This window comes from Scyliorhinus canicula, chromosome 17 (genome assembly GCF_902713615.1).
Source record: "Scyliorhinus canicula chromosome 17, sScyCan1.1, whole genome shotgun sequence".
Lineage (NCBI taxonomy): Eukaryota > Metazoa > Chordata > Chondrichthyes > Carcharhiniformes > Scyliorhinidae > Scyliorhinus > Scyliorhinus canicula.
The window spans coordinates 126,808,119-126,833,967 of NC_052162.1; the positions used below are offsets into that span (position 1 = coordinate 126,808,119).

At 48.3% G+C, this 25,849-nt stretch overlaps 1 protein-coding gene across 1 annotated transcript; it reads left to right on the forward strand.

Annotated features, from left to right (window-relative positions):
- Positions 1 to 330: 330 nt before the first annotated feature.
- Positions 331 to 25,849, forward strand: LOC119951199 (zinc finger protein 271-like). The gene is made up of 2 exons (XM_038774223.1): positions 331 to 972; positions 24,167 to 25,849. Exons 1-2 carry the CDS (start codon positions 409 to 411, stop codon positions 25,073 to 25,075), a joined length of 1,473 nt encoding a protein of 490 aa, XP_038630151.1. The 5' UTR covers positions 331 to 408; the 3' UTR covers positions 25,076 to 25,849.

The following is a 25,849-nucleotide window of genomic DNA, read 5'->3' on the forward strand; positions in this document are numbered from 1 at the left end:
TTCTGAATTTCTATCCTATACTGACTGTGATGATTCAAATTGTTTTACAGGATATTAGAAGAGGAGGAATTACAGACAGAAATCTCAAACTAAACGCCTCAATCTGACTGAGTCACTCGATTCTTGGAAACTGAGTATCATCGGCCTTTGAATCTAGAAGGAGAAATGTTTGCCCGATCTGTCTGCTTCAGAATATTTTAACCATCAGTGTGACTGGAAAAGCACCGGGACACACAGACCCGAGTGAGAGTGTTCCAGAGCACTGACTGTGGAAAGAGCTTTAACCAGTTACACAGCCTGAAAAATCATCACACCATTCACAGCGGGGAGAGACCGTACACGTGTTCTGTGTGTGGACGAGGCTTCAACTGATTGTCTAACCTGGAGAGACACGAGGAGACCCAAAACATGGAGAAATCATGGAAATGTGGGGATTGTGGGAAGGGATTCAGAGCCCCATCTGTGCTCGAAGCTCATCGACGCACTCACACTGGGGAGAGGCCGTTTATTTGTTCTCAGTGCGATAAGGGATTCACTTGCTTATCCAACCTGCAGACCCACCAGCGAGTTCACACTGGGGAGAGGCCGTTCACCTGCTCTCAGTGTGACAAGGAATTCACTCAGTTATCCCAGCTACAGAGGCATCAAAGAATTCACACTGGGGAGAAGCCGTTCACCTGCCCTCAGTGCGGGAAGGGATTCAGACATTCCTGCACCCTGCAGAGACACCAACGAGTTCACACTGGGGAGAAGCCGTTCACCTGCGCTCAGTGTGAGAAGGGATTCACTCAATTATCCAACCTGCAGTCACACCATCGAGTCCACACCGGGGAGAAGCCATTCACCTGCTCTCAGTGTGGGAAGAAATTCAGTGAGTCGTCCACCCTGCGGACACACCAGCGAGTTCACAGGGAGAGACCATTCTCCTGCTCTCAGTGTGGGAAGGGATTCAGTGAATCATCCACACTACAGGCACATCAGCGAGTTCACACCGGGGAGACCGTTCATCTGCTCTTAATGTGGGAACAGGTTCAGCCAGTTATCCAACCTGCGGGTACACCAGCGGGTTCACACTGAGGAGAAGCCGTTCACCTGCTCTCAGTGTGGGAAGTTATTCAGAAACACCAGTGAGTTCACATGTGGGGAGAGGTCGTAATGTGGGAAAGGATTGTGTAGTTCACCGCACTTGCTGAGACACCAACAGGTTCAGATGTAATTCCAGGGGTTGGATTCTGTTATTGTTTCTGCTCTCAATTACATCCAGGACTGCATTGTGTTCATTCTGACACTTGGTGATGTGGGAGGGTCGGAGGGTTTCTTTCTGCTGGACTGGCCGGTCTCACAATTTTGCCTCCAGTGGGCTGACGCTCTTTGAGCCTTGTTGCGATTACCTGGCTTCAAATTTCACAAGGATCACAGAGTGAAAGGGTGTTTGGAAGTTAGAAAATATTTAGTTCCCATTTCTGTTTGGAACCCCCCAAATCATGCCATGTTGCCATGAAGATGGGCTATGGTGGTTACATGGCTCTTTTGTTTAATTTTTCTGGGTGTTTCTCACAGAAGGAAACCGTCATGGTATGAGGGGCAAGTTGTCTGGTAGATTGGGAACTTACAATAAGATGTATGACGATAGACAGACAATTGCTCGGATTTAAGGAAATATTACATATTTACATAAAATATAGATTCCTTTAAGGAACAAAAATCCCACAGGAAAAATGATGCAACCCTGGCTAACAAGTTAAATATTCCATTAGATCAAGGGGGCAGGCTCATTAAGTGGCTAAGATTGTAGTAAGAATGAGAATTGTAACATGTTTCAGAATTCAGCTAAGGAGGACCAAGAAACTGATGAAGAGAAAATAGGATATGAGAGCAAACTGGGGAGAAACATAAAAACCGACTGGAAAAGCTCCTGTAGGAATGTGAAAAGGAAAAGATTAGCAAAGACCAATGTGGGTCCATTCCAGGCAGAGACAGGAGAGTTTATAATGGGGAATAAGGAAATGGCAGAGAAACTAAACAATGTGTGTCTGTCTTCACGGAGGAAGATACAGAGATTGTCCCAAAAACACGAGAGAACCAAGGGGACTAGTGAGCACGAGGAACTGAAAGAGATTAGTATTAGTGAAAAAGTAGCACTGGAGAAATTAATGTGATTGAAAGTTAATAAATCCCCAAAAGCTGATGCTCTACATCCCAGAGTGTTGAAAGAGGCGGCTGCAGAGATAGTGGATACATTGGTGATCACCTTTCAAAATTCTATAGATTCTGGAATGGTTCCTGCAGATTGGAAGGTGGTAAACGTAACCCCGCTATTTAAGGAGGGAGAGAGAAAACGGGGAACAGGGAAAATGCGACAATCTATTATAAAGGATGATAACATATGAATTAGGAGTAGGAGTAGGCCACTCGGCCCCTCGAGCCTGCTCCACCATTCAATACGTTCCCGGCTGATCTGATTGTAACCTCAATTCCACATTCCCGCCGACCCCCCGATGACCTTTCACCTCCTTGCTTGGCAAGAATCTATCCGGCTCTGCCTTCAAAATATTCAAAGACTCTGCTTCCACTGCCCTTTGAGGAAGAGAGTTCCAAAGACTCACAAACCTTGGAGAGAAAAAAGTTCTCCTCTGCCTTAAATGGACAAGTTATTACTTTTCAAGTGACTCCAATTTCTAGATTCCCACAAGAGGAAACATCCTTTCCACATCCACCCTGTCAAGGCCCCTCAGGATCTTATACGGTTCAATAAAGTCACCTAAACTCCATCGGACACAAGCCCAGCCTGTCCAATCATTCCTCATAAGACCAGCCTCCAATTCCAGGTATGAGTCCAGTAAACCTTCTCTGAACTGCTTCCAACACATTGACATCATTCCTTAAATGAGAGCAATACTGTGCACAGCGCTCCAGAAGTGGTTCCACCGATGTTCTGTATAACTGAAGCATAACCTCCCTACTTTTGTATTCAATTCCCCAACAATAAACAATAACATTCTATTAGCTTTCCTAATTCCTTGCTGTACCTGTATACTCGCCTTTTGTGATTCATGCTCTGAATCTCGGAGCTCTGCAATCTGATAAAATGCTTTTTTTTTATTTTTCCTGTCACAACGGCCAATTTCTCATTTTCCCACATTATTCTGTATCTCCCAGATCTTTTCCCACTTACTTAAATTATCCACATCTCTTTAGCCTCCTTCGTCCTGTTCACAATTTACTTCCCTACCTATCTTTGTATCATTGGAACATAGGAGCAGGAGTTGGCCATTCAGCCCATCGAGCCTGTTCCACCATTCAACACGATAATGGCTGATCATCCACTTCAATGCCTTTCCCCCACACTATCCCCATATCCCTTTGTGTTATTGGGATTTAGAAATCTGTCAGTCTCAGCTTTAAACACACTCAGTGACAGAGCTTCCACAGCCCTCTGGGATAGAGAATTCCAAAGATTCACAACCCTCTGAGTAAAGAAATGTCTCCTCTGAGACCGGTCTGAAATGGCTTCCCCCTTATTTTGAAATTGTGTCCCCTGGTTCCAGACTCCCCAACCCGGGGAAACATCTCACCTGCACCCACCCTGTCTATTCCTTCATGGATTTTATAAGCTTCTATGAGATCACCTCTCATTCTTCAATAATCTAGAGAATACAGGCCCAGTTTCCCCAATCTCTCTTCATAGGACAGTCCTCCCATCACCGGAACAAGTCTGGTGAACCTTCATTACCCTCCCTCTGTGGCAATAATACCTTTCCTAAGGTAAGGGCAGTAAAACTGCACACAGTACTCCAGCTGTGGTGTAGCCAATGTTCGAGAGAGTGGGTTTATTCTGGCCGGTCTCACGCCTTTGCTTCCAGTGGGCTGATGCTCTTTGAGCCTGGGAGAGCACATTTCCACTGAAATGATCCACAAAAGCTGAGGAAGGACATTTATTTTATCCTGGATAGTAAATAGTGTTTTTCCCCCACTAAGGTAGATCTCAAATAAATACATTTGTCTCTGTTCCATTGAGTCTACAGCAGAGGGCCAGGCCAGTCGGCTCAATTGGTCTCTGTCAGTGTTAATGCTCCACATGAGGCTCCACCCAACCCTCTTCATCTCCTCCCATCAGCATCTCCTTCTATTCCTTTCTCCTTCATCTATGTATCCAGCTTCCCCTTCAATGTATTCATGCTGTTCACCTCAACCACTCGCTGTGGGAGTGAGTTCCACATTCTCACCACTCGCTGGACAAAGAGGTTTCTCATCGAATCCCTATTGGATTATTGAAACCCTAAAAATGGATTGAAAATGCGCGCAGCATTTGTAATGAAGCGATGAATTGTCAGCGCAGATGAAATGTGTGTGTCTTGATCGACGTTACAGAGACTTGGTTGAAGGTGACCAAGGCTGGGATCTAAATGTTGACCTGTATTTGACATATTAGAATGGGCAGGAAGCTAGGAAAAGGTGAAGGGTTCACTCCTGTTAAGTTAGGATTACATTAGTTCTGTACTGAGAGAACATCTTAGCCTGAAAGAGCAGGATGTAAAACCAGTTTGGGTCAAGCTAAGAAATAGTAAAGATACAATGTCACTTGTGGGACTAATTAATGAGGCTCCTAACAGTAGTTACGCTGTAGGTAGAGTGTACAGGAAGTAATAAGTAAGGCTTGCAATTAAGATACCACAATAATCATGGGTGACTTTAATCAAATGTAGATTGGGGGCATCAGATTGGAAAGATAGCCTGGAACATGGGTTCATCAATTTTTTGGGGGAGATTTTCTTAGAGCAGTCCCTTCTCAAGTCAACCAGGGAGTAGTCTATCTGAGAGCTTAATGTGCAGTGAGACAGGAATAATGAACAAACACATGATGGAGCATCTAGGTAACAGTGATCATAATATTGAAGCAAAGTATATGTTCAGTAATTTTAATAGTTTTGGTTTAGTTATGTTCAGTTATCACAGAATCAAAGTGTATGAATCAATTCACTCAATACGGAATCGCACACTTGTGAGTCTCTATCTTCAGGTGCACTCCTCCTTGACAAGTGACTTGTGCCACATTCTCTTCGGCCAAATTAGGGTGACATTTTGTGGTTTTACCACAGGATTAATGCTGAATGAGAATCTCGGTTACATTTTCTGGCAGGATTTGGAGATTCTTCTAGTGTTTCTTGTAGTTCAATTGTGTCAATGCTGGAGAAATGCTATATCTTAACTCGTATTCACTTTTTAACTGAAAGTGAAATTGTCACTTTCCTTCAAAGTGTACACAGATGTTCTGCATTGGTGTGGGTTTTATTATCAGTTTTTGCAATGGTGTTGTTATTATGTAGTTTCTGTGACTTTTACTTCCTATGAACATGTAATTTATTCATACAGAATGGCATTTTGTGATGTGTGTCCTGCTACTTGAACTTTAGCACATCAATCCCATTTATGGATTTATTTTCTATGTTCTGTAGTCATTGCTGTATTAGTTTAAGTTTGTGTATCTCTTGTAGTTTCACTTGTTTGTATTTAAGTAACTTGCTTCAGGCATCAGCAGTCACAAAGAAGTTACACATAACACCTGAGATGTATCAGTTAGGACGATGAGCCTGATGAACATCAATCATGAAGAAGTGACACCACATATCCTCTTATTACAAGTACATAGACATATAAATTACATTGTGTTGCCTTGTTATCTTAATGCAAAAGCTAGAAACTTAATAAAACAGCAGGGAACAGCAATCACCTCTCCGTCTTTTGGCTAAGATCAAGCGTCAGATCAAACCCAAGGTGAGGGGCAAAGCCTTTTCTTGTCAGCCTGGATCTTGTACATCTCTCTTGTGGAGACCATGAATTGGATTCAAATTGAATTGTTTTTTGGAGCAAGCAATGAGACGGATGAAATGAGACTGTCCACTCTGCATTGGTTTTGTAACTTTAAAAAAAAAATTCATCCCATCCTTAAAGAAAATGATGTTACCACAAGTGACTGAGATGTTGGGCAACCAATTAGGAGTTAATGGGAAGTGACATCAGCAAAAGTGACCAAATTAACGGGAAGTGACATCAGCAAAAGTGACAACGTTAATGGGAAGTGACATCAGCAAAAGTGACCAAATTAATGGGAAGTGACATCAGCAAAAGTGACAACGTTAATGGGAAGTGACATCAGCAAAGTGACCAACATCCTTCAGAGACAAATCGGGCGTTGATTCTGCACCATTTAACCAATCAGGGACTGATCATGGGCTGCTTGGGCCAATCAGAGTTGCAGGATACCACCGACCATGCATAGAGGTAGTTGCTGGAAAGGGTTAATTCTCTGGAGCTCGGTGCAGAACGCAACATGAAGTAAGAAGTTGGTCAACAGAACAAGAGACAGTCACCCAGAAGTCGAGAGTTGGCGATCCAGAGTGAACAGACTGATTTTGTACTTATTACAATTAACTTAATAAATTCTGTGACAATATTCTTGTCCCCAGAATGGTCTGTAACTAGTCAGGAGCTTCGGGTTCCTTTTAGATACTTGACACTTGACCCCCATCCTCACTGACCTGCCTGCTGCAGATGCATCTGTTCATGACAGTGTCGGTAGAAGTGACCACCGCATAGTCCTTGTGGAGACAAAGTCCCGTCTTGACATTGAGGATACCGTCCATCATGTTGTGTGGCACTACCACCGGACTAAATGGGATAGACTTCGAACAGATCGAGCAACTCCAGACTGGGCATCCATGAGGCGCTGTGGGCCATCAGCGGCAGCAGCAGAATTGTATTCAACCTCATGGCCTGGCATATCCCCCACTCTGCCATTACCACTGATGAGACCATCAATTCACGCGGAACACGATTGGAAGTAAACTGTGGTTTTAATAGTCTTACAACTGAGCCTGCCTGCGATAGAAGAACTGAGGGCAGGCTCGCACGGCTGCAGCACTTTATACTTCCGGTAGTGGGAGGGGCCATGGGCGGAGACAAGGGTGTAGCCCTGTCCAAGCTCCTCATCTCCCCCTATGGGCAGAGCCACTCAACGGCTCACAGACAGAATCCACAAGAACATAATACAATACAGTGTGAATTACATTCACCACATTCACCCCCTGTAAAAAGTCCGGTGGGGGTGACGGGTCTACAGGTTGAACCGGTCCGGTGGCCAAGTCGTCCTTTGGGATCGGCGGAGCACCGGGGTTGCAGCCTCTTCAGGTGGCTGGGTGGTGACGATTGATGTGGGTATGAGGGTGGACTCCAGGGGTGTTTCAGTCCGAGCTTCATTCCTGACCGGTGTGACGAGCGAAGGTGGGGCGCAGGAAACATATAGGCGCGGGGCGTGGGCAGGAAACCTATAGGCGCGGGGGCGCAGGGGGTTGGGTAGGGTGTAGTGTGAGGGGTACTTTGGCGGTGGTGGTGGTGGTAGTGTTGGATCCTGCAGGCGCCAGGTCCCGGAGTGAAACGGTGTCCTGACAGCCATTGGGGTATTCAATGAAGGCGTAGAGGGGGTTCGAGTGAAGCAGTAGCACTCTCTCTACTAGCGGGTCCATTTTGTGTGCCCAGACGTGCTTCCGGAAGAGAACCGGGCCCGGTGTCCTCAACCAGGATGGGAGCGAAGCCCCCGTGGTAGTGCCCCTAGAGAAAGCAAATGGTCGTTCGTGAGGGGTCTGGTTGGTGGCAGTGCATAGGAGGGACCTAATAGCATGGAGCGCGTCGGGGAGGACCTCCTGCCAATGGGAGGTCGGGAGATTCCTGGACCGGGGGGTCAGTAGGACGGTCTTCCAGACCGTCGCGTTCTCCCTCTTCACCTGCCCGTTCCCCCTGGGGTTGTAGCTGGTAGTCCTGCTCGAGGCGATGCCCTTGTCGAGCAGGTACTGACGCAGCTCGTCGCTCATGAAGGACGAACCCCTGTCGCTGTGTACGTTGCTGTGGAAACCGAACAGGGTGAAGACACTGTGCAGGGCTCTGATGACTATGTGGGAGGTCATATCGGGGCACGGGATGGCAAAGGGGAAGCGGGAGAACTCGTCGATGACGTTCAGGAAGTACACATTTCGATTGGTTGAGGGGAGTGGCCCTTTGAAATTGATGCTCAGGCGTTCAAAGGGCCGGGATGCCTTTACCAGGTGGGCCTTGTCTGGTCTATAGAAGTGCGGTTTGCACTCCGCGCAGATCGGGCAATCCCTGGTGATGGCTTTTACCTCCTCGGTGGAGAAAGACAGATTTCGTACTTTGACATAGTGGGCGAGCCGGGTGACCCCCGGGTGGCAGAGGTCATTGTGAATAGCCTTCAGGCGGTCGTCTTGCGCACTGGCGCATGTGCCGCGGGACAGGGCATCTGGGGGCTCGTTGAGCTTCCCCGGTCGATATATGATATCATAATTATAGGTGGAGAGTTCGATCCTCCACCGCAAGATTTTATTGTTTTTTATTTTGCCCCTTTGCGAGTTGTCGAACATGAAGGCAACCGATCTTTGGTTGGTGATGAGGGTAAACCTCCTACCTGCGAGGTAGTGTCTCCAGTGCCATACAGCTTCCACAATGGCTTGAGCTTCCTTTTCGACTGAGGAGTGTCGAAGTTCCGAAGCGGAGAGGGTTCGGGAGAAGAAAGCTACTGGTCTCCCTGCCTGGTTCAGAGTGGTAGCGAGAGCGACCTCTGAGGTGTCGCTCTCCACCTGAAAGGGGACGGATTCATCCACCGCCCGCATGGCAGCTTTGGCGATGTCCTCCTTGATGCAGTTGAAGGCCTGGTGGGCCTCAGCTGACAGTGGGAAGAGTCTGGTCTTAAATATAGTGGGCGGGCTTTGTCCGCATACTGAGGGACCCACTGGGCATAATAAGAGAAGAATCCCAGGCACCTCGAGGGCCCTGGGACAATGAGGGAGAGGGAGTTGTAAGAGGGGGTGCATACGGTCCGGGTCGGGGCCCAGGACTCTGTTTTCCACGACATAGCTGAGGATGGCTAGTCTGGTAGTGCGGAAAACGCATTTCTCCTTATTGTCGGTGAGAATGAGTTTCTGGGCGGTTTGGAGAAATCGGTGGAGGTTGGCATAATGGTCCTGCTGGTCATGGCCGCAGATGGTGACATTGTCCAAGTATGGAAACGTGGCCCGCAGCCCGTACTGGTCCACCATTCGGTCCATTGTTCGTTGGAACACCGAGATCCCATTCGTGACGCCAAAGGGAACCCGGAGGAAATGGAAGAGGCGGCCGTCTGCCTCGAACGCCGTGTAGTGGCGGTCCTCCGGGCGGATTGGGAGCTGGTGGTATGCAGACGTCTGATCCACCGTGGAGAATATGCGGTACTGGGCGATCTGATTGACCATGTCTGCAATCCGGGGGAGGGGGTACGCATCGAGGTGCGTGAACCGGTTAATGGTTTGGCTATAATCAACCACCATCCGGAACTTTTCCCCGGTCTTGACGACCACCACCTGAGCTCTCCAGGGGCTGTTACTGGCCTCTATGACTCTCTCATGTAGGAGCCGCTGGACTTCGGCTCAGATGAATACTCTATCCTGCAGGCTGTACCACCTGCTTCGAGTAGCTACTAGTTTACAGTTAGCCGTCAGGTTAGCGAAGAGTGGAGGGGGGTTGATTTTTAGAGTCGCTAAGCTGCAGATAGTGAGTGGGGGTAGGGGTCCGCCGAAGCTGAGTGTGGGGCTCTTTAGATTACATTGGAAATCAAGCCTGAGTAAGAGTGGAACGCAGAGTTCGGGGAGTACGTACAGCTGGAAATTAGAGTAGCTGGCGCCCTGAATCGTTCGGGTCGTGACGGTGCGCCCTTGTATGTGGACCGAGTGCGCGCCCGAGGTGAGGGAGATAGTTTGCCGTGCAGGGAAGATAGGGAGCGAACAGCGTCTTACCAGGTCAGGATGTACGAAGCTCTCGGTGCTCCCAGAGTTGAAGAGGCACGGTGTCCTGTACCCGTTGATTTGAACGGACATCATCGAGCTCTGGAGGTGCTGCGGACGCGGCTGGTCCAGCGTGACCGCGTTGAGTTGCAGGTAGTCGCCGGCTCGATCAGCAGTGCTGGAGTGGCCCCGTGATGACTGTTTGCGGAGGTCGTAGTCGTCGAGGTGAACTTCGGTTGATGGCCAAGATGGCTGCCCCCGTTGATCGCATGTGGCGGGTGATGAAGAAGATGGCGTCCAAGATGGCGGCCCCCATGACTCGCACATGGCCGGCCGCGTGGGGGAGGATTGCCAAGATGGCGGCCCCCATGAGTCGCACATGCCGGGCGGAGGCGGAGTCGGCAGACACGCAGCAATGTTGCGGGGCCTGTGGGCCTGCGAGTTGGGGGGGTGAGTGCTCTGGACTGCGGGGAGTTAGAGAGTTTCGATTTTGCCAGGCAGACTCGGGCATAGTGTCCTTTGCGACCGCAGCTGCTGCAGGTTGCGTTGCGGGCCGGGCAGTGCTGCCGTGGGTGTTAGGGCTGGCCACAGAAATGGCACGCTGGTGCTCCATAGTGGGTGGGTGGCTGCGCGGCGCAGGCCTGGGGCAGTCGCTGGTCGGGGGCCCACGATGGGGTCGCTTGGTCCGCAGGGAAGGAGTTCAGACTGCGGAACGCAACCTCCATAGTAGTTGCTAGCTCTACAGTGTCCTCCAAGTTCTGGGCCCCTTTCTCGAGTAGTCGCTGGCGCACATAGTTAGACCTGAGTCCTGCCACGTATACATCACGGACAGCGAGTTCCATGTGTTGGGAGGCCGTTACAGCCTGAAAGTTGCAGTCCCGAGTAAGGGCTGTTAAGTCACGCAGGAAGTCTTCCAGCGACTGCGGGGCGCTGGCGTTGGGTCGTGAAAATGTGCCGCGCGTAGACCTCGTTAATCGTCCGCACGTACAGTCGGTCGAGCATAGCCAGTGCCTCCTTATATGAGGTGGTACAATCGAGTTGCGTAGACATACGATGGCTCACCCGTGTGTGCAGTAGGCTGAGTTTCTGCTCCTCTGTCGTCTCGGAAGTGCTTGATTCAGCCAGGTAGGCCTTGAAACATCGAAGCCAGTGTAGGAAGATTTCCTTCGCCTCTGCAGCCTGCGGGTCGAGTTCTAGTTGGTCAGGTTTGAGGGCTGATTCCATAGTAGTTGTCTTCAAGTTTTCTAAGACTATTAAATTGATGAGACCATCAATTCACTCGGAACACGATTGGAAGTAAACTGTGGTTTTAATAGTCTTACAACTGAGCCTGCCTGTGACCAGAAGAACTGAGGGCAGGCTCGCACGGCTGCAGCACTTTATACTTCCGGTAGTGGGAGGGGCCATTGGCGGAGCCATGGGCGGAGCCCTGTACAAGCTCCTCATCTCCCCCTATGGGCAGAGCCGCGCAACGGCTCACAGACAGAGCCCACAAGGACATAATACAATGCAATGCAATACCGTGTGAATTACATTCACCACAACCACCAAGCCAGGGGGTCAACATTGTTTCAATGAAGAGTGCCGGAGGGCAGGCCAGGAGTAACATCAAGCATACCGAAAAATGTGGTTTCAACCTGGTGAAGCTACAACACAGGACTACGTGTGAGCCAAACAGCATAAGCAGCAAGTAATAGACAGAGCTGAACGATTCCACAATGAACACATCAGATCTAAGCTCTGTAGTCCTGCCACATCCAGCCGTGAATGGTGGTGGACAATTAAACAGCTCACTGGAGGAGGAGGCTCCACAAATATCCCATCCTCAATGATGGAGGAGCCCAGCACATCTGTGCAAAAGGCAAGGATGAGGCATTCGCAACAATCTTCAGCCAGAAGTGCCAAGTGGATGGTCCATCTCGGTCTCCTCCGGAGGTCCCCAGCATCACAGATGTCCGTCTTCAGCCAATACGATTCACTCCACATGATAGCAAGAAACAGCTGTAGGCACTGGATGCTGCAAAGGCTCTGTGGCCTGACAATATTCCGGCAATAGTACTGAAGACTTGTGCTCCAGAACTTGCCGCACCCCTAGCCAAGCTGTTCCAGTACAGTGACAACACTGGCATCTACCCGGCAATGTGGAAATTTGCCCCAGGTGTGTCCTGTACAGAAGAAAGAGGACAAATGCAACCCAGCCAATTTCCACTCCATCAGTCTACTCTCCATTCTCAGCAAAGTGATAGATGGAGTCATTAACAGGGCTCTCAAGCGGCACTTACTCAGCAACAACCTGCTCTGGAATGCTCAGTTCGGGTTCTGCTCAGCTCTGACTTCATTACAGCCTTGGGTCAAACATGGACAAAAGAGCAAAATGCCAGAGGTGAGGTGAGAGTGACTGCCCTCGACATCAAGGCAGCCTTTCACCAATTATGGCTTCAGGGAGCCCTATTTAAACTGGAGTCAATGGGAATGGAGGAAAACCCCCCGCTGGTTGGAGTCATACCCGGCACAAAGGAAGATGGTTGTGGTGGTTGGACATCATTCATCTCAGCTCCAGGACATCACTGCAGGAATTCCTCAGGGTAGTGTCCTAGGCCCAAACATCTTCAGCTGCTTCATCAATAACCTTCCTTCCATCATTAGGTCAGGAGTGTGGATGTTTGTGGATGACTGCACAATGTTCAGCTCCATTCGCAACTCCTCAGATAATGAAGCAGTCCATGTCCAAATGCAGCAAGACCTGGACAATATCCAGGCTCGGGCTGACAAGTGGCAAATTACATTTGTTCCACACAAGTGCCAGGCAATGACCATCTTCTGCAAGAGAGGATCTAACCACCACCCCTTGACATTCAATGGCATTACCATCGCTGAATCCCCCACAACCAACATCCTGGGGGTTACCATTGATCAGAAACTGAACTGGACTAGCCATATTAATACTGTGGCTATCAGGGCAGATCAAAGACTAGGAATCCTACAGCGAATAACTCACCCCCTGACCCCTCAAAGCAGGTCCACCATCTACAAGGCACAAGTCAGGGGTGTAATGGAATACTCTCCACTTGCCTGGATGAGTGCAGCTCCAACAACACTCAAGAAGCTCAGCACCATCCAGGACAAAGCAGCCCACTTGATTTCTCTCCCTTCCACAAATATTCAAGCCCTCCACCACCAACGGACAGTGGCAGCCACGTGTGTCACCTACAAGACACACTGCAGCAACTCACCAAAGATCCTCACACAGCACCTTCCAAACCCATGATCACTACCATCTAGAAGGACAAGAGCAGCAGATCCCTGGAAACCCCACCACCTGGAGGTTCCCCTCCAAGTCACTCACCACCCTGATTTGGAAATATATCGCTGCTCCTTCACTGTCCCTGGGGCAACATCCTGGAACTCCCTCTCTAACAGCACCTCGACTGCAGCGGTTCAAGAAGCCAACTCATCACCACCCTCTGAAGGGCAACTAGGGATGGGCAATATATGTTGACCTAACCAGCCCACATCCTTTAGTTGAATAAAAACAATAACAACTTTCAAAACTCAAATCTTTTTAATTTTAAAGTGCCCAATTCTTTTATGTTTCGAATTAAGAAGCAATTTAGCGTGGCCAATCCACCTAACCTGCACATCTTTGGGTTGTGGGGGTGAGACCCACACAGACACGGGGAGAATGTGCAAACTCCACACAAGACAGTGACCTGGGGACAGGATTGAACCTGGGACCTTGGCGCTGTGAGGCAGCAGTGCTAACCACTGTGCCACCGTGCTGCTCCAGTTCACAGCTCATTCTGACATGTAATTGATTTGAGTCTTACAATTGAGATTGGAGCCAAACCGAGATCTTACAATGGGATAGAGTTTCACATTCCGTTTGGGTATCCTGTACTAACAGTGATGGCTTTTATAAACTCCTTTTACAGGGTATTAGAAGGGGAGGATTTACAGACAGAAATTTCACACCAAACATCACATCAAGATCTGACAGAGTCCCTCGATTCGTGGGAGCTGAATATCATTGGCCTTTGAATCTAGAAGAAGAAATGTTTGGCTGTTCTGCTGAAAGAGATTTTTAAACATCACTGTGTGTACAGACACTGAGACAGGCTCCTGCCAGTGAGGTGTCACTAAAAACAATCCATTTTATATTCTTCAGCTCACCCAAAGATTGAAATTCCAGCACACATTTTTCCTTCTTGTATTTTTTTAATGTTTTGTTGGCCTGTTAAATGTCCTCGACCTTTGGACGTTTCATTACAGAACTCCGATCACTCACATCCTCCATGTCCCATCTCCCCACCCACCCCCAAAGTCACTCACATCCTCCATGTCCCATCTCCCCACCCACCCCCATAGCCACTCACATCCTCCATGTCCCATCTCCCCACCCACCCCCATAGCCACTCACATCCTCCCCTGTCCCACCACCCTGTACAGCCGACCTGAGAAGAACCATACACTCTGAAACATCGTTCAATGGGGTGGCACGGTGGCCCAGTGTTTAGCACTGCTGCCTCACAGCGCCGATGACCCGTGTTGGACCCCGGGTCACTACCCATGCGGAATTTGAACATTCTCCCCGTGTCTGCGTGGGTCTCACCCCTACATCCCAAAAAGATGTGCAGGGGAGGTGGATTGGCCACGCTAAAATGGCCCTTAATTGGAATAAAAAAGAATTTGGTTCTCTAAATTTATTTTTGAAAAAAAGTCAAACTTATTTAACTTCCAAAGTCTTCCATCTACATCTGGCACCTTAGGATGCTGCTGAAACACTGCCCTTGAAATGAAAATCACTTATTGCCACAAATAGGCTTCAAATGAAGTTACTGTGAAAAGCCCCTAGTCGCCACATTCCGGCGCCTGTCCGGGGAGGCTGGTACGGGAACTGAACCGTGCTGCTGGCCTGCTTTAAAATCCAGCGAGCACAACTGCAGCTTTTATGTTTCTTGACTTAAATCCCCAAGAAAATGTCCTGGAAAGGGCCAAAGAAATTTGAAAATGACCTTTCCGGCTGTGGGCGAGTCCACTCTGACTTCTTTATCTCCTAAGAGTTCTTCAAATCCCTGAGCCACTAACCTCGCCTTGATCTTATCAGCTCCATCCGGTTGGACCTTTTCTGTGCAGATCCATCGATGTGATGATGCTGGCTGACCCCTATCTGGGACCTCTGAACACACACCAAACTCTGTCCAACTGCCTAACTCTTTCTGTTTAGCCTCCTGTACGGCTTTATCCCCTCATTTGTCGGCAGCTACAAAACCCTCTCAGTCACGGGGACCTCAGCATCGCCCTCAAACATATCCTTGGTGTAAAACCGACAATTCCCTGCCTGAAATGTTCCAGTTATTGAAATTACATTGAATGGACGTCAAAGAAACAGACCAGAAACACATCCCCGAGGTTCTGGGGAGGCCCCAGTGGTCAGTCAGACTGAACTAAACACGGGTGGTATAAAACAAACAATACTCACCCCGGTATCTGCTGTCCACGGGGACTTTCCTTTAATCAGAGCCGTCACTGGATCCTGTTCCTGACACCAGGTTCTTGTGGGACAAATGTCACTCGGAGTCCAGAGTTGGCTAATGTTTGGGAATCTTTATTACAAACATGCAGGGAATGCTTCAGCGAACCGAAGCATCTCAAGGAGTAGTTACAATAACACACATTTATACACAGTACAGTTACAGCTGCTTTGTCTGCAAGTTAGTGGGAAAGTACAGGACGGAAAGGAAACAACTTGAAAACAGCTCACTTATCGGCTATAGTGACGTCATCTCTCACAAAACACATCTGGGAAACAATAGCCAGACCAGTAATCCAGAGACCCAGGGGAATGCAATAGGGATCCAGGTTCAGCAGATGGTGAAATTTAAATTAATTAAAAATCTGGAATTAAAAGTCATCAATGACCATGAAAGCATTGTCGATAGTTGGAAAAAAAACATCTGGTTGACTGATGTCCTTTAGAGAAGGAAATCTGCCATGCTGACCTGGGCTGGCCTACTCCTGACTTCAGACCCACAGCAATGTAGTTGCCTCTTCGCTGCAGCCACTCAGTTCAAGGGCAATTAGGGACGGGAAACAAATGCAGCCCAGCCAGCAATGCCCACATCCCATGGATGAAAAAACAAAAAAAAAATGGTTCTGGCGGAAAATACAGTGAGAGAGAGACAGGCTTCATAAATATGACTCATCTCAATCATATTAACACTTTATTCCCCACATCACACTGGATGGGCTGAATGGCCTCCTTCTCACCGCCAATCTCTCTATGATTAAAAAAGAACAATTTCAGCTGCTCCAGTCTCTACAACTCACTGAAGTCATTCTCGTAAATCTCCTCTGCAACCTCTCTTGAGAACTTCACATCTTTCCTAAAGTGTGGGGCCCATATATAGGGCTCCATTCTAGAGGGATAGAATTGAAAAGCAGGGAGGTTATGTTCAACTTGTTTAGAGCCAGGGTCAGACTACACTGGGAGCACTGTCAATATTTGTCATCTCCATTTAGAACAAGGAAATGGAGGCACTGGAGAAGGTGCAACAGAGATTCACAAGAATAAAACCAGAACTGAGAGCATTTCACCCTCAGGAAAGGTTGGGGCTGCTTTTCTCTGGAAAAGAGAATCATAGAATTTACAGTGCAAAGGAGGCCATTCGGCCCATCGAGTAATCACCGGCCCTTACACCCTGCACAAGCCCAGGCCTACACCCTATCCCTGTAACCTCACCCCACCTTTATTGGACACTAAGGGGCAATTTAGCACAGCCAATCCACCTAACCTGCACATCTTTGGACTGTGGGAGGAAACCGGAGGAAACCCACGCACACACGGGCAGAACGTGCAGACTCCGCACAGTGACCCAGCCGGGAATCGAAACTGGGACCCTAGAGCTGTGAAGTAACTGTGCTAACCACTATGCTACCGCGTTGCCAGGGGTGACCTGTAAGATTATGAAGGGGTTAGGGCAGCACGGTGGCGCAGTGATTAGCACTGCTGCCTCACGGCGCCGAGGTCCCGGGTTCTATCCCGGCTCTGGGTCACTGTTCGTGTGGAGTTTGCACATTCTCCCCGTGTCTGCGTGGGTTTCGCCCCCACAACCCAAAGATGTGCAGGGTAGGTGGATTGGCTACGCTAAACTGCCCCTTAATTGGAAGAAATGAATTGGCTACTCTAAATTTTTTTTTTTTTTTAAGATTGTGAAGGGGTTCAATAATCCAATAGGGATTTCACGTGAAACAAATGGACTCATAAGTGATGGACAGCATGGTTTGGGGAAGAGGAGGTTGTGCCTCATTAACTTGATCAATTTTTTTGAGGAGGTGACAAAGATGATTGATGAGGGGAGGGCAGTGGATGTTGTTTACATGGACTTCAGGAAAGCCTTTGACAAGATGCCTCATGGCAGACTGGTACAAAAGGTGAAGTCACACGGGATCAGAGGTGAGGTGGTAAGATGGATACAGAGCTGGCTGGGTCACAGGAGGCAAAGCGTAGCAGTAGAAGGGTGTTTTTCTGAATGGAAGGTTGTGACTAGTGGTGTTCCACAGGGATCTGTGCTGAGGCCTCTGTTGTTTGTGCTGTACATAAACGATTTGGAGGAAAATGTCGCCGGTCTGATCAGTAAGTTTGTGGATGACACCAAGGTTGGTGGAGTGGCAGATAGTGTTGAGGATTGTCAGAGGATACAGCAGGGCATAGATAGGTTGGAGACTTGGGCAGAGAAATGGCAAATGGAGTTTAATCCGGGAAAATGTGAGGTAATTCATTTTGGTAGGTCTAACATGGAGCTGAAATATACCGTAAATGGCATAGAAAGTCAGAGAGATCTGGGTGTGTAGGTCCTCAGATCTTTGAAGGTGGCAACACTAGACAAGGTAGTCAAGAAAGCATACAGAATGCTTGCCTTCATTGGACGGGGCATCGAGTATAAAAACAGGCAAGTCATGCTAGTGTATAGAACCTTTGTAAGGCCACACTTGGAATATTGCGCACAATTCTGGTCGCCACACTACCAGAAGGATGTCATGGCTTTGGAGAGGGTGCAGAAGGTGGTTTACCAGGATGTTGCCTGGCCTGGAGGGTGTCAGCTATGCGGAGAGGCTGAATAGATTCGGACTGTTTTCATTAGAAAGATGGAGGTCGAGGGGTGACCTGATAGAGGTCTACAAGATTATGAGGGGCATGAAATGAAATGAAAATGAAAATTGCTTATTGTCACGAGTAGGTTTCAATGAAGTTACTGTGAAAAGCCCCTAGTCGCCACATTCCGGTGCCTGTTCGGGGAGGCTGGTACGGGAATCAAACCGTGCTGCTGGCCTGCCTGGGTCTGCTTTCAAAGCCAGCGATTTAGCCCAGTGTGCTAAACAGGTAGAGTGGATGGGCAGGCACTCTTTAAAGGGTGGAGGGGTCAGTCACCAGGGGCATAGGTTTAAGGTCCGTGGGGCAAAGTTTAGAGGAGATGTGCGAGGCAGGTTTTTCACACACAGAGTGGTGAGTGCCTGGAACGCGCTGCCAGGGAGGGTTGTGGAAGCAGATACATTAACGGCGTTCAAAAGGCATCTTGACAAACACATGGATAGGATGGATATAGAGGGATACGGCACAAGGAAGTGCTGAGGGATTTGGCAAAGGTTGGTATCATGACCGGTACAGGTTTGGAGGGCCGAAGGGCCTGTTCCTGTGCTATATTGTTCTTTGAAATCTCTTTACCCAACGAGTAGTGAGATTGTGGAACTCACTACCACAGCGAGTGGTTGAGGTGAACAACGTGTGTGTTCATTAATCCTGTCTCACTGCACATTGAGGTCTCAGATAGACTACTCCCTGGTTGACTCGAGAAGGGACTGCTCGAAGAAAATCTCCCCCAAAACATTGATGAACCCATGTTCCAGGCTATCTTTCCAATCTGATGCCTCCAATCTACATTTGATTAAAGTCCCCATGATTACTGTGGTATCTTAATTACAAGCCTTACTTATTACTTCCTGTCCACTCTACCTACAGCGTAACTACTGTTAGGAGCCTCATTAATTAGTCCCACAAGTAACATTGTATCTTTACTATTTCTTAGCTTGACCCAAACTGGTTTTACATCCTGCTCTTTCAGGCTAAGATGTTCTCTCAGTACAGAACTAATGTAATCCTAACTTAACAGGAGTGAACCCTTCACCTTTTCCTAGCTTCCTGCCCATTCTAATATGTCAAATACAGGTCAACATTTAGATCCCAGCCTTGGTCACCTTTCAACCAAGTCTCTGTAACGTCGATCAAGACACACACATTTCATCTGCGCTGACAATTCATCCCTTTGTTACAAATGCTGCGCGCATTTTCAATCCATTTTTAGGGGTTCAATAATCCAAAAAGACTTTGATGAGAAACCTCTTTGCTCAGCGAGTGGTGAGAATGTGGAACTCACTCCCACAGCGAGTTGTTGAGGTGAACAGCCTGAATACATTGAAGGGGAAGCTAGATACATACATGAGGGAGAAAGGAATAGAAGGAGATGCTGATGGGGGAGATGAAGAGGGGTGGGTGGAAGCTCATGTGGAGCATAAATATTGACAGAGACCAATTGAACTGACTGGCCTGGCCCTGTGCTGTAGATTCAATGGAACAGAGACAAATGTATTTATTTTAGATCTACCTGTCGTGGGGGAAAAACACAATATTTACTCTCCAGGATAAAGTAAATGTCCTTCATCAGCTTTGTGGATCATTTCAGTGGAAATATGCTCTCCCAGGCTCAAAGAGCATCAGTCCACTGGAAGCAAAGTCGTGAGACCGGCCAGTCCAGCAGAAAGAAACTCTCCGACCCTCCCACTTCACCAAGTATCAGAATGAACATGGTTCAGTCCTGGATGTGATTAACAGCAGCAATAACAGCAGAATCCAACCCCTGTCATCCTTTGTGAACTCTTTGGTGTCTCAGCAGATGGGATAACTGAGTGAATCCCTTCCCACAGACTGTGCAGGTGAACGGCCTCTCCCCAGTGTGAACCGGTTGGTGTCTCTGCAGGCTGGATGAATAATTGAACCCTTTCCCACACACAGAGCAGGTGAACGGCCTCTCCCCAGTGTGAACTCGCTGATGTACCCTCAGTGTGGAAGTCGTTTTAAACCTCTTTGTGCAGTGAGAGCAGCTGAACGGTCTCTCCTCAGTGTGAATGCGCTGGTGGGACATCAGTTCTTGAGAACTTTTGAAGCCACTCCCGCAGTCAGAGCATTTAAAGGGCCTCTCATTGGTGTGAGTGACATTGTGTCTGAGGAGGCTGGATAAATGCGCAAGTTGCTGCCCACACACCGTGCAGGTAAATGGCCTCTCCCCAGTGTGAACTCGCTGGTGCATTCGCAGCGTGGAGGATCTTCGAAACCTCTTTGTGCAGTGAGAGCAGCTGAACGGTCTCTCGTCAGTGTGAATGCGCTGGTGGACCATCAGCTCCCGAGAGCTTTTGAAGCCACTCTCACACTCAGAGCAATTAAAGGGTCTCTCGTTGGTGTGAGTGATTTTGTGTCTCTGCAAACTGGACAAATGAGCGAATTGGTGCCCACACAGGGTGCAGGTGAATGGCCTCTCCCCAGTGTGAACTCGCTGGTGTGTTAACAGTTGGGATGAATTACTGAAGCCCTTCCCACACGTGGAGCAGGTAAAAGGTCCATCCCCTGTGTGAACTCGCTGGTGTGTCCGTAGATTGGGTAACTGAGTGAATCCCTTCCCACACTCAGTGCAGGTGAATGGCCTCTTCTTAGCGTGAACTCGCTGGTGTGTCCGCAGGGTGGATGAATCACTGAATCCCTTTCCACACACACAACAGCTGAACGGCCTCTCCCCAGTGTGACTACGTCGATGAGTTTCCAGCACAGACGGCGCTTTGAATCCCTTCCCACAGTCCCCACATTTCCACCGTTTCTCCATGTTGTGGGTGCGCTTGTCTCTCCAGGTTAGACAATCAGTTGAAACCTCGGCGACACACAGAACACGTGTACAGTCCCTCCCCGCTGTGAATGGTGCGATGTGTTTTCAGGCTGTGTAACTGGTTAAAGCTCTTTCCACAGTCAGTGCTCTGGAACACTCTCACTCGGGTGCGTGTGTCTCGGTGCTTTTCCAATCACCCCAGATTCAATGGCCAATAATATTCAAGTGCCGATGAATTTAGTGAGCATGTCAGATGTTGCCGTAATATTTTGCTCGAGATTTCTGTCTGCAAATCCTCACCTTCTGATATACTGTACAGGGAAATTACAAAATTCATCACTGTCAGTACAGGATAGAAATTCAGAAGACAATTCTAGTTTCTATGAACATTCTTTCCTGTCTCATTCGCCACAAGCTGTAAATCTCCATCCCACACACTCTCCCTCCATTCTCACTCTGCTGTATGTAATATTCACCCTCCCAATTCTCCTGAAGGTGCTCATTCAGGCTGATTTACAGATCCAAGACACTTCAAATTCCTTTCCGAAAAATAAATTTAGAGTACCAATTCTTTTTTCCCAATTAAGGGGCAATTTAGCGCGGCCAATTCACCTACCTGCACATCTCTGGGTTGTGGGGGTGAAATCCACGCAGACACGGGGAGAAAGTGCAAATTCCATATGGACAGTGACCCGTAGCTTCAAATTCCTAGGTGTGCACATCACTAACAATCTGTCCTGGTCCACCCACGTCGACGCTAAGACCAAGAAAGCACAACAGTGCCTATACTTCCTCAGGAAAGTAAGGATTTTTTGGCATATCCAGATTGGCCCTCACCAGTTTTTATGAATACAACATGGAAAGCAACCTATCAGGCTGTATAACAGACTGGTATGGCAACTGCTCAGCCCAAGACTGTAAGGAACTATAGAGTTGTGAACACAGCCCAGTCCATTGCACAAAACCACCTCCCATCTGTTGACTCCATCTACACCTCCCGCTGCCTGGGAAAGCGGGCAGCATAATCAAAGACCCATCCACCTTGGTTATTCTCTCTTCCATCGGGCAGAAGGTACAAAAGTCTGAGAACACGCCCTAACAGATTCAAAAACAGCTTCTTCTCTGCTGTTATCTGACTTCTGAATGATCCTCTTATGGACTGATCTCTTCACACATCTCTACTGAGTAGTACTACGCTCCGTATCCTTCACCTGATGTCTGTCTCTACATAGTCTATTTATGTATGTCCTATGTCTTCTCGCATATGGAACAATCTGTCTGGACTGTATTCAGAACACTTTTCACTGTACCTTAGTATAGGTGGCAATAAATCAAATCCAATCCAACTGCTTCCTGTCCTGGACAGACTGAAAATCTACCTGCAGGCTGCCAGACAGATAGATGTCTGCCTACATTACTGGACAGAAAATATGTGTAATATACAGACTGGATTCACTTCCTTTCCCTTCAGTTGCTGCAAGTCCCCAATGTCCCCCCAGAATGAGGAAAGAAATGGAAAGGGGGAAACATTGATTCCCTCCCAGATGTTGCAGAGGAGGAGGTTTCAGTCCAACTTCCGGGTTGTGACGTCACAAAGGAGCCTCGCCAAGATCAGCCAATAGGAATCATTCTGCTTCGTGGTGACGTCTCCGGGTTTCAGGTCGCAGCCCCGCCCCCACCCAATTGTTCCCCGACCTCCTCCTCCAGACAAGGTTTCCAGGCAACCGGCTGACGGCTCCGGCCAGAGCGAGAAGCCGCTCGGTGACCTCCTCCTTCCCCGGGACTGCGCATGTGCGGGTGAGAGCCCGCCCTCTGACCTTCCGGCTGAGGTGGTGACCAATGGGAAGTTTGGAGGACCGGAAGGACTCTGGTCCTCCAACCAAACAGCGCGGGTTTTGTGTGATTGAGCTTCACACAGACTGAAACGTCCTCCTGTCTCCAACCTCTGTGAGTAAAACACTTTCTTTTCTCCCCTTTCCATTCCTTTTCTCATTCTCACCTTCAATTGGTCATTTGCAGCAACTGAAGGGAAAGGAAGTGAATCCAGGGAGGGTGCAGACTCTGCAAAGCTTGGCCCAGGTCTCTCTCTCTCTCTCTCATCCTTTGTTCCCTCAGCTTGACACATTTAGTTGTCTGGCTAAAGGATGGTCTCTTTCCCAATGTTCACAATTAAAGGGCTGCATTCCCCAGGAGATGTTTAAGGCAGCGGGAGGTGTAGATGGAGTCAACGGATGGGAGGTGGTTTTGTGCAATGGACTGGGCTGTGTTCACAACTCTATAGTTTCTTGCAGTCTTGGGCTGATTTAAGGGACAGTAAATTAACATCAGAGAGAGAATATATTTACGGATGCGTTAGACAGATTTCTGATTGAAGAGTTGAGTCGAGGGTTATGGGGAACCGGCAAGAGAATGGAGAGTAAGCTGAGATGAGGAGGGATTTCTTCATTCGAGGATGTGGTGAAGCTTTGGAATTCTCTACCCCAGAGGACCGCGGAGCCTCAGTCATCGAGTATTTTCAAGACAGAGATTGATAGGTTCCTAGATATTGACGATATCGAGGGATATGGGGGATAGTGTAGGAAAATGGTGCTGAGGTAGATCGGCCAATGATCCCATTGAGTGATTGAGCAGGTTCGATGGGCTGAATGGCCGACTGCAGCTCCTATTTGTTATGATCTCTGTGTCCAGGACAGGAAGCAGTGAGCATGGATCTGTCAATCAGCCTAAATCAGCACCTTCAGGAGAATTGGGAGGGTGAATATTAGATACAGCAGGGTTAGAATGGAGGGAGAGTCTGTGGGATGGAGATTTACACCTTTTGGGGAATGAGAGAGGAAAGAATGTTCCAGAGAAACTGCAATTGTCTGTTCTGAATTTCTATCCTGTACTGACAGTGATGTCTTTTGCAAATTGTTTTTACAGGATATTAGAAAAGGAGGAATTACAGACAGAAATCTCAAAATCACATCTCGATCTGACAGTCACTCGATTACTTGGAACCTGAATATCAATAGCCTTTGAATCTAGAAGGAGAAATGTTTGCCTTATTTGTCAGCTACATCAGTGTGACTGGAAAAGCACCGACACACACCCACCCGAGTGAGAGTGTTCCAGAGCACTGACTGGAAAGAGCTTTAACCAGTTACACAGCCTGAAAAAACATTGCGCCGTTCACAGTGGGGAGAGACCGTACACGTGTTCTGTTTGTGTAGACAAGGCATCAACTGTTCCAACAACCTGGAAATACACAAAGACACCAGCAGCATGGAGAAACCATGGAAATGTGGGGACTGTGGCAAGGGATTCAGATCCCCATCTTCATTGGAAGCTCATCGTCACATTCACACTGGGGTGAGGCCATTCACCTGCTCTCGATGTGGGAAGGGATTCACTCAGTTATTCATCCTGCAGAGGCACCAGCGAATTCACACTGGGGAGAGGCCATTCACCTGCTCTCAGTGTGGGAAGGGATTCATTCGATTGGACAACCTGCAGTCACATCAGCGAGTTCACACGGGGGAGAGGCCGTTCACCTGCCCTCAGTGTGAGAAGGGATTCACTCAGTTATCTCACCTGCGGATACACCAGCGAGTTCACACCGGGGAGAAGCCGTTCACCTGCTCTCAGTGTGGGAAGGGATTCATTCGGTCAGACAACCTGCAGTCACACCAGCGAGTTCACACAAGGGAGAGACCGTTCACCTGCTCCGAGTGTGGTAAGGGATTCACTCACTTATCCAACCTGCAGAAACATCAGCGAGTTCACACTGGGGAGAGGCCGTTCACCTGCTCTCAGTGTGGGAAGGGATTCACTCACTTATCCTATCTGCAGAAACACCAGCGAGTTCACACAGGGGAGAAGCCGTTCATTTGCTCTCAGTGTGAGAAGAGATTCAGTGATTCATCTACCCTGCTGACACACCAGCAAATTCACACTGGGGAGAGGCCATTCACCTGCCCTGAGTGTGGGAAAGGATTCACTCAGTTATCCGATCTGCGGAAACATCAGCGGATTCACACTGGTGGGGAGCCATTCACCTGCTCTCAGTGTGGGAAGGGATTCGGTCGGTTAGACAACCTGCAGAGACACCAGCGAGTTCACTCTGGGGAGAGGCCATTCACCTGCCCTGAGTGTGAGAAGGGATTCACCCAGTTATCCGATCTACGGAAACACCAGCGGGTTCACACTGGGGAGAGACCATTCATCTGCTCTCAGTGTGGAAAGAGGTTCAGTGTTTCTTCCACCCTGCGGACACACCAGCGAATTCACACTGGAGAGAGGCCATTCAGCTCCTCTCAGTGTGGGAAAGGAATTTTGTAACTCATCGCACCTACTGATACACCAGTGAGTCTACAAGTGATGAGAGGGGTTGGATTCTGCTGTTATTGCTGCTGTTAATCACACCCAGGACTGAACCATGTTCATTCTGACACTTGGTCAATGGGGAGGGTCAGAGGGTTTCTTTCTGCTGGACTGGCCAGGCTCGTGACTTTACCTCCAGTGGGCTGATGCTCCTTGAGCCTTGTTGCAAATACCTGGTTTCAAATCTCACAAGGTTGCCAGAGTGAAAAGGTGTTTGGGAATTAAAATATATTTGGTACTGTAAGAGGGAAAATAATGGATTTGGTTTAATTAAAAATGATTATTGGAGCAACCAACATAATTTATTCAGGGATCGTAGGGGTTTAAGAAACTATACAGTGCATTAGAAAGGTTCAGTAAAATTCCACACGCAGGGTAAAGACACCTCCTAGCTAGCATGCTGATGTGGCAAAGACACAGATACTGCAAGCTGAATGCTTACATGATCCCTATCTTGAATGCCTGGTGACCTCTGTAATACTTCAACAGCGTACGGTAGCAGACAAAACTAACAGTGAAAGGCCGGGCCCGACAGCAACTAGCACCAGGGAAGGGATTCCGAGGAGCCACAGATAGATAAGAGTGACAGATGATCCTTGTGGTAGCAGAAATACTGCCCGATGAACATCTGCAAATTGTTTAATGCAAAATCTAAAACAGACAATGTTGGAATGTAAATTATGCTTTGCCTATGTGACCTACAGTGTATAAATAGAACATAGAACAGTACAG